The 16,447-nt window shown below is 53.1% G+C and overlaps 1 protein-coding gene across 1 annotated transcript; it reads left to right on the top strand.

Moving 5' to 3' along the window:
• Nucleotides 1–1,629: 1,629 nt before the first annotated feature.
• Telo2 (telomere maintenance 2) lies at nucleotides 1,630–16,408 on the top strand. Its single transcript, XM_032914331.1, has 21 exons — nucleotides 1,630–1,866; nucleotides 2,250–2,598; nucleotides 3,621–3,898; nucleotides 5,527–5,595; nucleotides 5,843–5,990; nucleotides 6,377–6,479; nucleotides 8,912–8,980; nucleotides 9,182–9,323; nucleotides 9,404–9,540; nucleotides 10,272–10,351; nucleotides 10,481–10,594; nucleotides 10,899–10,987; nucleotides 11,154–11,245; nucleotides 11,405–11,521; nucleotides 11,652–11,723; nucleotides 12,505–12,678; nucleotides 13,299–13,390; nucleotides 13,902–14,001; nucleotides 14,347–14,411; nucleotides 14,642–14,757; nucleotides 15,830–16,408. The coding sequence occupies exons 2-21, from the start codon at nucleotides 2,264–2,266 to the stop codon at nucleotides 15,940–15,942; spliced, it is 2,505 nt and encodes an 834-aa protein (XP_032770222.1). The 5' UTR covers nucleotides 1,630–1,866; nucleotides 2,250–2,263; the 3' UTR covers nucleotides 15,943–16,408.
• Nucleotides 16,409–16,447: the final 39 nt, after the last annotated feature.

Below are 16,447 nucleotides of genomic sequence, written 5' to 3'. Positions count from 1 at the left end.
TTTCCACCATGCGAGTCCTGGAGATTGAACTCAGGGTATCAAGCTCAGCAGCAAAGCACCTTTACCTTTAAGTGGAGATCGGATCCCGACATCCCTTTGTTCTAATACAAATAAGAACGCCATCTCTGGGTGAGACGCTGGCCAAGTGGTAGCACTGTTAACACTTTTTATTGTAAGTACTCTGGTATTCATTTCCGGAACATAGGCAAAAATATTGGGTGCTGAGGTGACATGAGCCCTTAATTAGCACCTGCTAGGTTTCCCTTTCTTGTCTTGGATGCCGTGAACAAAAGAATTGCCAGTCAACTGCACCTGGCCTGCCCTTATGCCAGATGATCCGAAAAGCCCTGTTAGGACCTTGAGAAAACTCCAAGGTTGCAGATCTGGAAGGCACAGCCCCAAGGTTTTCTGTAACCATTTCTACCAGGTTGAGAAGGGGAATACGTCCCCTGGTGGCCTAGCTGAGGAACTGCAGAGGCCGGTGCTCTAATCAGGCGAAGGCTCTGTGTAGAGGAAGTGCCCCTCTCAGGATTTGAAAGTAGCTGCTTAGATTCCCTTTGGGAGAGACTATCCTGATCGCCTCCCTCTTGTTGCTTTAGGTTCAGTAAAAGGCTCCTCTCCGGGCTTTGCTTGCCTACTGTCAGTAATGTTGGTTAAGCTGTTATCATGAGAAAAAAAAAAGGCTCCAGAGAGACAGTGACAGTGACAGCTGAGCGGTTGGCAGGTCAAGCTACAAAGGGGACAGGGCAGTCAGCTTTGTCATAGCCGAGGAAGCAGTAGCTGAGACATCAAGAGACTGCAGAAACTGAGACCAAAGGAGGATAAAATGACTAAACCAGAGAAGAGATGCTGCAGCCCTGGATACCAGACGAGTTCCAGGGAGCCAAGAGGTCTCAACCCTACGCCAAGAATTTTAACACTGGCTGCCATTAAGAGCTACACAAACATGGTAAAGCTGTCGAGGGCTGGAGTCCTTACAGTAGCCTAAATCTGCCTGGTGGAAGCTGCAGCAGCCACAGGAAAGGGCCCAGGATGCTCTGTTAACTGCTGAGCCTCGAGTGGGCTCATTTTCTGCCCAGGAAGAATAATTTTGCTTGATGATGTTGAATGCCCAGATTTCCACCCACACCCAGTCCCGCTGAAATGTTGCTCCCTCAATGTATCTTCCAGATCAGGATGGTCAAAAAAAGTTCTGCCATGATGGAATGTTTCATACTGCTAAGTTCAGACGACAGCCAGGACCCCTGGGAGGTTACTCAGCTACTGGTGTTTCATTTAGGGTAGTTTAGACGCGGTTCAAGTGTTTGCAATTAAACGATGCAGCCTTGTGTACCACAGCATACATCAGCGTTACAACTTGTCCATATTCGCTGTTCCTGGCTTCCTTATTCTGTTTCTCTCAGGACGTCTAGCCAGTTGCCTAGTGGTCTAGAGTGGAAAGTCATAGGACCCAAGGCAGCGTAGGAGGCAGTGTGCTGGGGAGAGTCCCTCCAGAATTAAGGAAAACAGAGAGCAACCACAGAGGGAACAGAAAGAACGGACACACCCGAGTCCCGCCCTCAGCCTTGCCCACTCTAGGCTATTAGGCCACGCCTCTTCCTCTTGCGCAGGCGCAGATGCTGCAGTCACCAGCGCGTCGGCGCGCCGCTGATTCGTCCCTAGCCATAAGTAGGTATCGGCCCCAGAAATTCTAAATATCCCTGTAAGTTTCGCGTGAGGTCTGCGACTTGGACTCAAGGCTGCCTTCCGCTGACACTGAATCTGGCGCGTGGTCCTGGTGCTGTGGCGAATCAGTGGCGCGCAAGAGGGAGCATGTAGCCTTGACTCTGAAGCATGCTGGCCAGAGGAACCCTGTAGGAGTGAATGGTTGGTGCAGTCGGGTCTGCAGTGGTGACGGCCTTGCAGAATGGCCAGTTTCCCTGCTCGTGTTTAGGGGGCTGGGTGCTAACCTGGAGCTGCAGACGCTGAAGTTGTAGTTACTGCAACCTGGAAAGCCACTCACTCATCCAAGTATCAGCGAGTTTGACAGCCACAGGGCATCGGGGAGGCAGGAAATCCTCGGGGAGGCGGGAAACCTGGAGAAGTACGGGATAGCGTGAGTGAGATTGTCAGTGAAGCGCTTGGAAGTGCAGAAGAGGGATGTTGGGGTTTCTGAGATTTGGAGCCAACCCTCCTGCTTCCTTCCTTAGCTTCGTGGGTGCCATGGGAAGAATTCTTGACACTCAAACATACTTTTCTCGGACTCTCAGCCCTGTCCTGCAGGATGGACCCAGCACTGCCTGCTGTCAGGCTCACCGTCCAGGAAGCCATTCACACCCTTTCATCCTCAGAGGATGCTGGCCATATCCTTTCTACCTTGGGGACTCTGAAGCGATACCTCGGTTCTACCGAGGATCCAGTTCTTCCTGAGGAGAAGGAGGAGTTTGCCACCGTCCACTTCTCAGCCATCCTCAGATGTCTGGTCAGCAAGCTCAGTCCAGGCTGGCTGGAGCTATCTCCCGATGGCCAGCTGGAGCAGCTTTGGGAGAGCTTTTTCCTGGACGGCCCGCCAGACCAAGCCTTCCTGGTGCTGATGGAAGCCATTGAGAGCACTGCTGGGTGAGCAGTTTATGAGCAACAGGGCACCTAAGTTCTGAGAAGGGTCCCAACACCTTAAAACTGAGTGTAGCTGTGCCCAGCTCTGAAAAGGGAAGGACCCAGCATCTTAGCCTGGCCTCACTCCTTGTTGAGGGCTGGGAGGAAGAGCAAAGTTCACATTGCAGATAGCAAGAGCAGATCAGCGGCTCAGAGAGTCTGCACTGTCTCCAGCTGATGCCAGAAAGGTAGCGAGTCGCGTGCCATCCTCTTCTGGGGAGGGAGTGGTGTGTATCTGCAGGGTCTGGGACATCCTACACGTAACTGGCCAGTCATCGGGGGAACTAAGTGGTTTTTAGCTGGCGAGCAGATGTAAATACTTATGAAGTCATCGGGACTAGTCCTTTTTGGTATGTTTTGTTTTGTTTTGTTCTTTTTGAAGCAAGATCTCTCTATGATGAGGCTCTGGCTGTCCCAGCCTTGAACTCAGAGATTCTCCACCCTCTGCCTCCAGGATGCCAGAATTAAAGGCATGCACCACCATGCCTAGCTTCTTGTTTTTTGAAATGGGGTCTCTTATCTGTTGGGAGGCTGTCAGTTAGGCTGGGTTGTCTGGCCATGGAGTTTCAGGCATCCACTTGTCTCTGTATCCCTAGGGCTAGGACTTCAGGCTCTTGTCACCTCCCCTGGCTTTTTTTTTTTTTTTTTTTTTTTTTTTTTTGGTAGGGGACGAGGGGGTTGAGATGGGGTCTCACTGTATAGCCCAGAGTGTCCCTGAAACTCACTATATAGACTTTGAACTCACTGACACTCTCCTGCTTTTGCCTCTTGTATGCTGGGATTAAGCTATGTGCCACCGTGCTTGTCTCACTTGGCTTTGTTGGTGTTGCTTTTGTTGTTTGAGACAGGGTTTCTCTGTGTAGCCCTGGCTGTGCTGGAACAAGTTCAGGCTGGCCTGGAACCCCACCTGCCTCTGCTTTCTGAGTACTGCACGTGGGCCACCACTGTGATCGAGGGCTCTGCCCAATACACTTGCGGTTCTTTAGCCCTAGCTTCCGTCTGATGAAGATGGCTCGGCTGCTGGACACATTTCTGCACGCCGGCAGAGTGGCCGCTCTCATGGAGGAGCAGTGTCGGCCGCAGACAAAGCCTAGCTTCCCCCTGTTCCAGGAGACGCTGCTCAGCAAAGTCGTGGGCTTACCGGATCTCCTGGGCAACCGTCTCCAGCGGGACAACCTGACCCAGTTCTTCCCCCAGAACTACTTCCCTCTGCTGGGCCTGGAGGTCGTGCGGGCACTAAAGGCGGCCGTGAACTTTCTCCAAGGTGAGCACCCTGCCTCGACATCTCTCCTGGCCTTTATCTTCTCCCTCCTCTTCTCAAAGCCTGTGGGGCCTGAAGAGTCAGGAAGGCGCTGTCAGGTAGGTTAGAGGCTGCCCCGTTTCAGACCCTCTTGTATCGCCTGACAGAGTTTCATCTCTCTTTTGGGTCTTGATCTTGGGGAGTTAACTCGGACCCTAGGACCCTTTGGTTCTTAGCTGAATGTTAGGCAAAGTCACCAGATTTAGGCCTGCTTTTCCCGCCCAGTCACTTGTATTTCTGAGAAACCGTCCTTGTTTACTGAGATTCATTTCCATGTGTCTTCGGTGGTGGTTTTGAGTGCTGACTGTTCTTGGCTCTCAGGGCGGATGCTTTTCACACGCGTGTCCGGCACTCTGGGGACTGCTGTCACCACAGACCTCTAGGAACCACCCCGTAGGTGTCCAAGGTTAGCCCTGCCCTCTCTGGGACATTACTACTGGTTCTCCCTGGAACATATCCCAAGAGTGGAATTGGGAAGGGCCATCATGATTCCTGGGGTATCAGATACAGCCCGGTGAATTGACTGACGAGCCCGTGCCTCTTCCTGAAGTGTCCCTGCCTTCCTTCTTGTGCCTGTCACATACACACTTAGAACCATACCCCAGCCTAACGGGAGCTACTCTGGCTGCCTTCTGTCCATCTGCTCCTAGCTAAGTTTTCATTCCTCAGCCCAGCACCTGAGGGCTCTTGTGTCCTTTACCCATGTGACCCCAGAGGATGCTGGTCCACTGGAGTTTTGGCATGGCCTCAACCTGGTCTTTCTGGTCTGGTCTGTTTTGTTTTGTCTCGCTTTTGAGACAGACAGGGTCTCACTCTATTCTTAGTGGCACTTGGAGTCTGTCCTTGAAGCCTAAGTTCCCATCCTCTGTCATGGTGTGTCTGGCATGTCTGTTTTCTAAAAGGCAGCATCAATCATCTCAACTCTACTTGTGGGAGGCTGCCACCCCATCTCTTTGTTCTTGACCTCCTCATGGCTCCTTCTTTACCAAGGAGAGAGGCCTTCTGGGCAGTGACTGCTGTGGTGGTTAGAGCCTACCCAGAGCCCAGTTCTGAGTCAGTAGTCGGCTCCTAGTCCAGGCCGCTTCCGGTGCCTCCTCAGTGATGTAGGTAGGGTCATTGTCATTGAGATGATGTGCGCTGGTGTTGTTTTGTTTTGATTTGTTTCTGAAACGGGGTTTCTCTTTCTTTTCTTTTCTTTTTTTTTTTTTTCCCCAGAGCTGGGGACGAACCCAGGCCTTGCGCTTGCTAGGCAAGTGCTCTACCACTGAGCTAAATCCACAACCCCTCTCTGGGTTTCTCTCTGTCCTAGAACTCATTCTGTAGGCCAGGCCAGTGATGAATTCAGAGATCCACCTGTCTCTGTCAACCAAGCTCTGGGACTAAAGGCGTGTGCCACCAGCACTCAGCTTGTGTGTATTGTGTGCAGTACTTTTAAAGCACATTATTACTGGATTTTCTCTCACGTTAGATTGAAATGCACATCTGTTCCAAGGAATTTCCGCTGCTGGCTTGACCACTAAGCTTAAGGTCACCGTGCGTGGTCAGATGTCCTGCCGACTTATTTTGCAGTCTTGTCTTGCTTTCTGTTTCAGGTGGTCTAGACTGCTCTGTCTCCTTTGTGTCTCGAGTTCTGGGGAAGGTGTGCATCCAGGGGCGAAAGAGTGAGTAGTGCCTGACCCCTTCCACCTTCCGTAGAGGAGGGTGGGGAATCACTGTACATCCCAAACAGTGATATGTAAGTGGACTCTTGCCTTCAGTGGGATTCCCTCACTTGGGTCTGACCCTGGTTCGGTGATGTCTCTGGGCTTGCCCATGTCTGTGAACCTGTGGGTCTGTGGGCACTGGGCGCCCCCATTGGCTTCCCGCTGAGGGTGGCTCCTGAAACCCAGGGCCTCTGTGTCCCCTCAGAGGAGATCCTGGGTGTGCTGGTGCCCCAGCTGACAGTGCTCACCCAGGACAGCTGTCTGTGGCAACGGGTGTGCTGGCGCCTGGTGGAGCAAGTGCCTGACCGGGCAGTGGAGGCCGTGCTGACAGGACTTGTAGAGGCCGCTCCCAGGTAAGCAGCGGGGTTGCAGGGTAGACTCATCACTGCTGCTGTTCCCTCTGCAGCTATTCCGGGTGCCGTACTAGAACCCGTGCCCTACACCGTTGGGGTAGTCCACCTCTCAGCATCGCACTTTGAGGCTGGCCAGTATTTGTGACATGCCCCTGTCCCCTTGTTGGGTCGGTCCTCTCAGCTCTGATGTGGGGGTCCAGGCTTCCCATGGATGTTCACACTCATTCTGGGAAGGGGAAAGATTAAGGACAGACTCAGGTTGTAGAAGGGCTAGCCTAGAGTCTCAGAGCGAGCAGGAGGCAGGCCACAGGGTACTGTACTGTTTGTTTTTCCTTGTCTTTTAAGGCCGACTTGTGATTCGAGTTCCTTCTGCCCCTGCCTCACAGGCCTGAAGTCCTGTCACGACTACTAGGGAACCTGGTGGTGAAGAATAAGAAAGCACGGTTTGTGATGACCCGGAAGCTTCTGTTCCTGCAGTACCAGCACACGGTGAGAAGGCTGGGACAGGGGGGAGTCTACGTGCTTTCCAAGTCACAGGAAGAACTGTTATTAACAGTGGGGAAAGGGGACCAGCTTGGTGGCACATGCCTTTAATCTCTTGGTGTTGATATCAAGAGGCAGACAGGACAGGAGTATGGCTTGGATAGAAGGGCTGGCTCTGAGAGGATTTGAGAGCATAGGCCAGAGGCCTCTGAGAACTGGAATACCAGAGAGCTAGCTGGTTGGCTGTCCAGATTGGCCTTAGCTGGTATTGGGTCCCCCTGGTGGCCAGAGAGCAAGAGGACAGCAGGTAAGGCCAGGTTTTCTGGTGGATGAGTGGAGAATCTGAGGAGAGATGGACTCTCTCTGGCTCCTGTGCGAAGGACCAGGATATGAGGAGACAAGGTGAAGCTGAAGTAACTCCTACCTACTGCATGCAGGGACACTCGGGCAGGAGAGAGTCCCCCCAGTCACCTGAGCTGGGAGCTGGCGCAGCTGAAGTGTGCAGGTGAAGGAAGGGATGGAATCACTTTAATAACCTGGCCATCCTTCACGAGGGCAGGTGGGCAGTGCCGAGATGTAAACAAAGGCAGAGATGGTCCCCAGAACCCTGACGAACGAGTCCAGCACTCTGTTCTAAGCGGTCAGGTCATAAGCCGGTCAGGGGAATAACACCTCCAACTGAGGACTTCAAATGCCAGAGTAAACTTTGTACAGTCGCTCCTGGATGGCAGGGCGGTGGATATAGAGATCGTTGTGAGAGGGAGACAGCTTAGTTCACATAGTTCTTGACGTGTAATCAAGGGGGCCGAGTTTAAGCCCCCTTGAATCTGCATAAAATGCAGGGCATGGCGGCCCACGCCTGTCATCCCAGGGCTGGAGAGGCAGAGACAGATGGGGGTGAGTCCCAGTTCCCACTGAGACCCTATTTCCAAGCCAGGAATGGTGGTGCATACTTCTAATCCCAGTCGTCAGGGGGCAGAAGCAGGTAGGTCTCTTAATAAGTTCAAGGACAGCCTGGTCTACAGAGCAAGTTCCGGGACAGCCAGGGCTACAGAGAGAAACCCTGTCTTGAAAAAAAAAGGTTGGAGGGACACCGTGGCCAAGGCAACGTTGTAAGAGTCAGTGTTTCGTATGGGCTTATGGTTTCAGAGGGTCAATTCGGGTCTACGGTGTCAGAGCTAGGCGGTGGGTGCAGCCACGGCTGAGAGCTTGTATCTTGATCTGAAAGTAGGAGCGGAGAGAGGGAGGGGAACCTGAGAATGGAGTCTTTCGAGACCAAAGCCAGTCCCTTAGTGAAACACTTCTTCCAGCAAGGCCACATGCTTCCCAAACATGTCTACCAGCTGGGGACCGAGGATTCAAATGTATGAGGCTGTTCCCATTCTCCAGTGAGCTTGGGAGGCAGAGGCGGGTGGGTCTCTAAGTTCCCGTCCAGCCCGGTCTACAGAGCAAGTTGTAGGACAGTCAGGGCTACATGAGAGAGAGAATTTGTCTCCAAAACAAGTTGGATGGCTCCTAAGGTATGACACCCAAGGTTCCACATACATGTATGCACGCACATGTTCACGTGACTACACACACAACCCACGTACTTCTTCATACATATACTTCCACAGTGCGCACACACGTGCACACACACTACAAAGAGACTAGCTAACAGTTTACCGTACACTGTTCGATCAAGATGCTTAAGCCAGAAAAAGCACGGTCAACTGGGGATCTGCCATGGCAGTGTTCCGTGTGAGAGCAGGAGGTGACAGGGTATTCGCTACCTCAGTCATGGAATATGGAAGGTAAAGGAAGCATGAATGAGCGAAGGGTGGACACGGTGGTCCGGGCCTCTCATTCTAGCATGAGAGCGGTGGAGGCAGAATTGCCATGTTTGATGCCGGCACAGCCAACATAGTGAGACCCTGTCTTAAAAAACTGCAAAGAGGAGAGATGGCTCAGGGGTTAAGAGTGCTGACTATTCTGTGGAGGACCCTGGCTTAGTTCCTAGTACCCACGTAGGGAAGCATACAAATGCTTGGACTCTAGCTCCATGGGATCTGACACACTCTCTGGCCTCTGTGGCACCTGCACACACTTACATACACACACGATAAGACTCTAGGTTCAGACGCCTTACAAAAGGGCGATGTCCAAGAGTCGTCATGGAGAGCACAGCGTGCCGCTATGTATGTGGGCTGAGAAACCCAGCACTGAGGGTGTCCTCTACCACAAGAGCCTTAAGGTCTGAAATCTGACAGATAACCCACTGGGTTTCAGTTTGGCTGAAATGGAAAGTATAAAACTTATCAGTTGGAACTGGCAATACCGAGGTGGAAGTGGGAGCTGCTGTCTGGTTTGTGGGAGGCCGGAGCTCGACGGCTCCATTCCATCCCATTCTTCTTGGGAGCAGTCTCTGCCTGGTAGACAGGACTCCACTTTCGTTGTAGACACCCATGGTGCAGAGCCTGCTGGGGTACTTGGCTCTAGACAGTCAGCGTCGGCCACTCCTCATACAGGTGAGCGTCACTCATCCCTCCAAGCCCGTGGTATTCCAGGAAGAAGGGGGCAGTCAGGGGACTGTCTTCTGATGGGGAGGACAGGGGTCCAGCTTTCCTTACCCTCGAGACCCTTAGGACAGCAGTAGGCTCTGGCCTGAGACCTGGGTGGCTGAGGTGTAGGCTGCTGCCTGAATGGGCTGGGGCCCTGCTGTTTGCCAGGTGCTTAAGGAGCTGCTGGAGACCTGGGGCAGCAGCAGTGCTGTCCGGCACGCACCCCTGGAGCAACAGTGTTACATCAGCAAGGCCATCCTTGTGTGCATGGCACACCTCAGGGAGTCGGAGCTGCAGGACGTCCGGGATGGTAAGCAGGCTGTGGCATGGGCACACCCTACCCCCTAACACTTGGAGGAGCCCTTCAGGATTCATGTCTGCTGCTTTAAGAATTGCTGGCCAGCATGATGGCAGGCGTGAAGTGCCGCCTGGACAGCAGCCTACCCCCTGTGCGTCGCTTGGGCATGGTTGTGGCCGAAGTCATCAGCTCCAGGATCCACCCCGAGGGGCCTCCCCTGAAATTCCAAGTGAGCAGGCTGTCTTCTCTATGTCCTCTTGGTGACAGGGCCCCGGGATCCCTCTGCTGACATAGCAGCACGTCTAGTACCTCACCTTTCCGGGATCTAGGATTGAGGCCTACCCTAGGCTGGGCATGTGAAGGGCCAAGGCTTCATGCATGGGGCAGTTCTAACTAACTCCAGCTCTTGGTGGGTGGGAGTGAGCATGGGTTTGTGCGTGGTCAAGGCCAAGTCTGTGATAATGTGGTATGTTCCTGGCTTGGTTAGACAGAAGAGAAGGATCCATGCTTGGGGTTGGTCTGCTGGACCTGGGTACTCTGAGTCCAGGGGACAGTGGGGCTGCTCTGGGCTGGCAGTGGGTAGGGCGTGTCAGCCTCTACTGATCACTAATGGGCATGGGCACTGCCAAGTTGGATAGCGAAGGCCTTGACTGTGTTGGGCCCTGCATGGCTTCACTGTGAGCCTGTAGATGTAGCCTCTGCTGAGTGACACATCTTTGGGTGCGTCAGCACTCATGGGTCTCAGTCCCGAAGGAGGACGACGTGGCTTTTAGGCTCAGCACACCTAGCACCGTGCTTAGCTCGAGGTGGGCATTCAGAAGTTGCTTCAGGAAAGGTGGTTGGCCAGGCTGTGAAGTGAGATCAGGTGGCATGAGAGGAGGGTTGGCTTGGGCTGCTTGTCGGTGAGGAGGTGGCATTGGAAGCCTGTGGGCACCACTGACTCCAGTGTATCTGCAACAGTATGAAGAAGATGAGATGAGCCGCGAGTTGCTGGCTTTGGCTGCTCCAGGGCCTGCGAGTGACTGCTCCTTGGAGGCACGGTGAGGGCCTCTTCATTCCCAGCCCCCACAAAAGTTAAGGGGGCTTGTCTGGGCAGATAATAGAAGCCTCTCTGGGAAATGTGGTGCTCAAGGCTCTCCTGGGTGACCCTGCTGCTGCTTGTCTGCTAGAGGCCCATCCCCAGCTCCTGTTGCCACAGAGCCTCCTGTAGAGACACCAGAAAAGACCATGGAGAGTGATGTCTGCCCAGCTCAGCCACAGGGCTCTGACTCAGAGCTTGACAGGTAGGGCAGGGACTCCTTTGTCTCTGTGGGTCCAAAGATTGGCTGAGGGTGACTTTCTGTTCACATGTGGGGTGAGCTGACCATGTGTAGGAAGGTGCTAATCCCGGTCCTCCTCACCTTCCTGCCAGTCTGAAGCAGGAGCTTGGGCAGGGCCAGGGTGCTACCTTCCCATGTAGCCATCTCCTGCAGCTGTCAGGTTCCTGGGAGGGAATTTTAGAATCTTCAGGCCTTACCGCCGAGGAAACAAAAATGATTCTAGGTCCTGACCGGGATGGACAGACACTGTCTGTTTGTCTTACCACAGTGATGATGAGTTCATCCCCTACGACATGTCAGGGGACAAAGAGCTGAAGAGCAGCAAGGAGCCCCTGTATATCCGAGACTGCCTGGAAGGTGGGCTTTGCTGAGGTCGGGTCATTGTGCTTACCCCACAATAGCTTGGTTTGACGGATCCCTGGGTTTGGCCTCACTTCCCCTTGTCCTAGAGTTACTGCCAGTCCTCATTTTGGCGCTCTGGACATACTGGAGCTGTACTGAGGCTTGTCTGGGTTCTGTGCAGCCTTGACTACATCTGAGGACCTGGAACGCTGGGAGGCTTCCCTAAAGGTGCTCGAGGGCCTGGTGTATAGGAACCCCCAGGCCACTCGGGAGGTGAGCAGTAAGAGGATGTGTCAGGGTATGTGGGGAGGTTGGGAACTTCTGGGGTGGCAGTTCTCCTGTGGCATCTGTATCCTAGATCTTAGAGGGTGGCACTGGATTGCTGGCTGGGCGTATGGGGCTGAAGGCATACTGACTCCTGTCCCTGTGCAGGTGAGCGTGGAGCTGGCCAAGGTGCTACTGCACCTGGAAGAGAAGACCTGTGTAGCAGAGTTTGAGCAGCTGCGCCAGAGGGCTCTGGTGGCTGTCACAGTCACAGACCCGGAGCAGGTAGGTCCTAGCAGGGTGACCCTAGCCAGACCAGGAGCATCAGAAACCCTGGTGGCCCCATTCTAGGCCCCAATCGGGCCCTTGGGTAGTCTGTGACTTTAGCACAGTGGCTTCTCCTTTGTCTATCCAGGTAGCCAAGTATCTGACCTCACAGTTCTATGGCCTGAACTATAGCCTCCGGCAGCGCATGGACATCCTGGATGTAAGTGACCCTGACCCATGTCCCTGTCAGGCCTAGGCTGCACTAAATTGGGAAATTGACCTGCATGGACTGCAGCCGAAGATCACCCCGTGCTTACTTGGAATGCGAGAGGCCGAAGCAATTCTTTTATTTGTGTGGCTTTAAAATGGGTTTTATTTATTGTGTGTGTGTGTGTGTGTGTGTGTGTGTGTGTCCCTGTCTGCATGGTTCATATTCATATGACCGTGTGTCTGTGAGTATGCGCATGCTGTGTGTAGTGCTGTGGAGGCCAGAAGAGGGTGTTGGATTCCTTGGAGTTGGACTTACAGGTGGTTGAGAGCCATCCAACACTGGTGGTGGGAACTGAACTCCGGTCCTCTACAAGGACACTGGGCATCCTTAACCACTACGTCTTAACCAGTTCTGATGTGTATTCTATATTGGTATATTTTCATACAACATGACATTTCTCATTATAGGATAAACAGAATGTATTCTCCCTGTGCCTGAGTATCTTCCAGGCTGCAGAGCTTGGCGGATACCTGGCTACTCACCCACCTTTTGAAGAGCCCTTCCCCAGACACACATACTCTCGAGTCTTCTGTCAACATTTCAGTTACTATTTTATGTGTATGAGTGTTTTGTCTGTATGTACGTTAGTGCACTATATGTGTGAGCTGCCTGTGGAAACCAGGAAAGGTGTAGGTGTTGGGAAGCAAACCTGAGTCCTCAGCGGGGCAGTGAGGGCTCTGAACCTCTTGGCCATCTCTCTAGTCCCTGCTCACTGAGTCTTCTCTCCTAGGTTCTTGTTCTTGCTGCCCAGGCACTGTCTCGGCCGAGGAGCCTCCAGAGACTCTCCCAGCACAGTTCCCCTGCTTCGGGCACCTCGAGTTCACCAGCACTGGCTATTTCTCAGCCTGACTGGCAGGTAGTTGTGGAGGAGCGGATCAGAAGCAAGACGCGGAGGTTCTCCAAGGTAACAGGACTGTCCAGGTCCTCTTTGTCATGACCTCCAACCAGAAGGTTATTTTATTGCTACTTCATAACTGTAACTTTGCTACCGTTGAGTTGTAATGCAAATATCTGATACGTAGGATGTTTGATCTGCAACCCGAAAGGGCTGGTGACCCACAGGTTGAGATCTGCTGCAGCTCTAGGTGTTGGCTGACTGAAGGGAACCCAGTCAGGGTCAGCTCCAGTGTTGGTGCTCCTTCGAGCACAAGTTTATGTACAAACTGAAGCGTGTCAGACCAACACGATTTTAAAACATGGCAGTGAAGACTCAGGTCTCAGGAGTGCCACATCAGAAACAAACAAACAAACAAACAAACAAAAAATTACCCTGGGGCTATGGTGTCTGGGCTGGAGACCAGGCTATTTGGTTTGCCACCATGCACAGATCATCCTGTGGTGAGGACCATCTAGGTGTGAATGTGAAGGGTTGGAACTCTTTGCTGTCAAACCACAGTAGCCTGAGACTAAGTGCCCTCTCCACAGGGTCCTGACCCAGGGCGGCCAGGGCAAGCCTAAGTGAGCTGTACAACTGCACCTGATGGTGGTAGCATTGTACCTTGACTAATGCTGTGTGCTTGACAGGGCTGTCCTCGGAGGGAGGTGTCAGGCGTCCCCAATGAATTCAACTCCGTGGCTGGATATTTCTTCTTCCCCCTCCTTCAGCACTTTGACAGGTGAAGTTTCTGGAACTTTGGACACACTCCTGTGAATAGTAGTTGTGACACAGTAAGGTCTAAGTGTGGGCTTGAGTTAAATGGTGTGGAATATTCTGGAAAGTCCTTTTGCTATTGAGTCTTATGGTGAGGGCATAATCATCACAGTGTTCTTTGATCTTGGGTTTACGACGATGCTGTCAGTGCCGCTGGCCTGCTGCTCACCCGTTGCCTACCTCTCATCTCTGCAGCTGAGTCTCATCCCATGCTTAGCCTGTGAGATTTCGGTGACAGCATAGGGTGTGACCTTGACTCGGGGCCTGACTTGTGCCTGGCAGCACCTGGTGTGCTGAGCCGTGGCCATGCCTTCCCCTTGGGGCTGTCCTTTGCCGTGTTAGCCCAGGGTGTGAAGGTGGGAGGAAGACTATGCGAACCTCCAAGGGTTTGGGTTTCTGTCGTAACGCTCATTCTGGGCTCTTCTTAGCCAACATTAGGTTTTGGGGTGCTCCACTCACTCAACTCTATGTTGTAGGCCTCTGGTGACCTTCGACCTTTTAGGAGACGATCAGTTGGTACTCGGAAGACTGACCCACACCTTAGCGTCCCTGATGTACCTGGCTGTTAACACCACAGTGAGTTGGGAATGGGAACTAAAAGCCCTGCCACATAGTTTCATAGCAGTGCGGCTGTAGGAATAAACTCCAGTGCTCACAAGACAGGACCTGAGCTCTGCACAGCTCGTCCATCCCCCATCTGTGGGAGTACAGGATGATCAAGGGCATAGACGTGAGCTCTGGACCTCAGAAGACATCTTCCCCTGCCTGTGGCCTTAGGGGCAGTCTGTACAAAGCTCCCTGAGACACTGATGCATCCCCACTCAGAGGCGAGCCCTGACACAGTGGGATCCTGTCTTTGAGGCACATGTTGGGAATGAATGTAGCAACCCTCTCACCAGCCATCCCTGTGCTGACTTCTAGGTGGCTGTGCCTATGGGTAAGGCCCTGCTGGAGTTTGTATGGGCCCTTCGCTTCCACGTTGACATGTGAGTGACCCATGGGGCTAAGGGCAGCATTGTGTCTCCAAGGCAGCATGCCTGACATTTCCTAACAAGTAGTCAGCCATGCCTGAGGGGCTCAGACAGGGCTGGAGTGAGCTCTATGGTAGTTGGCCTGCTGGACTCGGTACAAGGGGGAGGTTCTTCCTGTAGGCCAGTTGGGGCTCCATTCACAGAGCCATACCGACCTCACCTTTCCCTACCCTCTTGATTGGTAGTTATGTCCGCCGGGGCTTGCTGTCTGCTGTGTCCTCTGTCCTCCTCAGTGTACCCACAGAGCGGCTGTTGGGGGACCTGCCAGATGAGCTACTGGAAGCCAGATCCTGGTTGGCAGGTTAGTGTCTGGACCGGAACAGTGACACCAGGTGTGGAGTGGCTGGAGTAGATGGGGCTAGGCCAGCCAGTCTGAGTAGGCCTGTCCTGTTTCCGCTCTGACAGCTGTGACAACATGAGTGTGGGGAACCAGGGGACAGTGATTAACCTGTTTCTTTGGTGATTACTACCTGGCTCTCAACAGAAACTCAGAAAGCTCCCAAATTCAAATCCAGACACAACAGCACACACCTTTAATCCCAGTACTTGGGAAGCAGAGACAGATGGAGCTCTGTGAGTTCAGGGTTAGCCTGGTCTACATAGTGGGTGCTAAGCCAGCCAGGTCTACCTACTGAGACTGATTTAAAGTCAAATCCAGACAGGTTATGTGGCAGTAGCAAATGCTGAGGATCCATCTAGAACCACTCTGGAGTATCTGCCACTCTTTGTTCTACCTCTCTGCATCCTTTTTTTTTTTTTTTCTTTTTTCTTTTTTTTGGAGCTGGGGACCGAACCCAGGGCCTTGCGCTTGCTAGGCAAGCGCTCTACCACTGAGCTAAATCCCCAACCCTCTGCATCTTTCCTTAAAAGTCAGTTGCAGACACTGATTCTTCACCCCAAGCCTCACGACTGTTCTGGGACCCACTGGGAAGTACACGTCCAGAGCCCCAGCTTCTGACAGGCTCTGTGACTGACCAGAGACAGGGCCAGACTGTGGCTTCCACAGGACTCCTAGGCACGCCTGGGTCTGTCTATCTTCTACTTTTCTCTTTCTGATGATTAGTCGCAGAAGGTCCCAACCATTATTCCCCAAGTTCCCCGTGCTGTCAGCCATCTTGGGCAAGACCAGGTTCTTCTCAGGGTCATGTGCTAAATCCCCCAGGTTCTAATCTCTGACTGGTTTTATCCAGGTCAGTGCTTGGGCTGCTGAACTATGGACCTGACCTGTCTGTCCCCTCCTGTGGAGCTGGATCTCTGTGGTGGGACCTCAGAGAGAGGCCTCGCGGTGGCTCCGTGAGGAAGTGTGGAGGGACAGACATGATCTAACTGGCTCTGCCCTGTCACTCATGTGTTCTCTATTTCTACTTTGGCAGATGTGGCTGAGAGGGATGTGGATGAGGACTGCAGGGAGCTGGCAGTAAGGTCTCTGCTGCTCCTGGAGAGACTCAAAGACAAGCTCCTGTCCAGTTCCTCTCCACAGTCCTGAGGAGTCTCCACAGGGGCCCGAATGGAGCCTGGGCCATCAGCACTGGAAGAAGGGAAGACCTCTGAGGAGTAGAGTCCACACCCCTGGGCTTTAGTGGGAGCCAGGTGTGGCGGGGCCGTTTGCTTGGTCCCTATATGCATGAAGTAGGCTCCATCAATATGACCCCACTGTTACTTAAACCTTGGCCAGGCTAAGTGGTCAGCTAAAATGCTGGGGAGCCTGTGCCATGGGACATAACAGCTTTGAACTGACAGAACTGGGGCTGGGATGTGGGGTCCAAGATGTACCTCCTGAGAGCAGAACTTTGTGCTCTCTGTCCAGGGCCTCAAGAGTAGACAAGAGACAGCTACTCAGTCTTTCCTATACTCGGATGGGGATGCTAGGATAGCAGACCAGGGGGAGCCTACTGGCTCCCCAAGGGCTTTGCAACACTGTTCCTGTGAGAATAAACAGGCTGCGGACACCACACAAGCTGCTTCTGCGGTTCTCACTGGCAAGGACTTTA

The sequence above is a fragment of the Rattus rattus genome, chromosome 9 (genome assembly GCF_011064425.1).
Source record: "Rattus rattus isolate New Zealand chromosome 9, Rrattus_CSIRO_v1, whole genome shotgun sequence".
Lineage (NCBI taxonomy): Eukaryota > Metazoa > Chordata > Mammalia > Rodentia > Muridae > Rattus > Rattus rattus.
Note: the sequence above shows the minus strand (reverse complement) of the source record. Positions and strands in the feature narration are given on the sequence as shown.

Bases quoted from the DNA above. Each gene is read 5' to 3' on its own strand.
- Telo2 (XM_032914331.1), top strand. From the start codon at position 2,264: ATGGACCCAGCACTGCCTGCTGTCAGGCTCACCGTCCAGGAAGCCATT. The intron at 11,246-11,404 runs GTGAGCAGTAAG...GTCCCTGTGCAG, and splicing joins ACCCCCAGGCCACTCGGGAG to GTGAGCGTGGAGCTGGCCAA. The intron at 14,758-15,829 runs GTTAGTGTCTGG...CTACTTTGGCAG, and splicing joins AGCCAGATCCTGGTTGGCAG to ATGTGGCTGAGAGGGATGTG.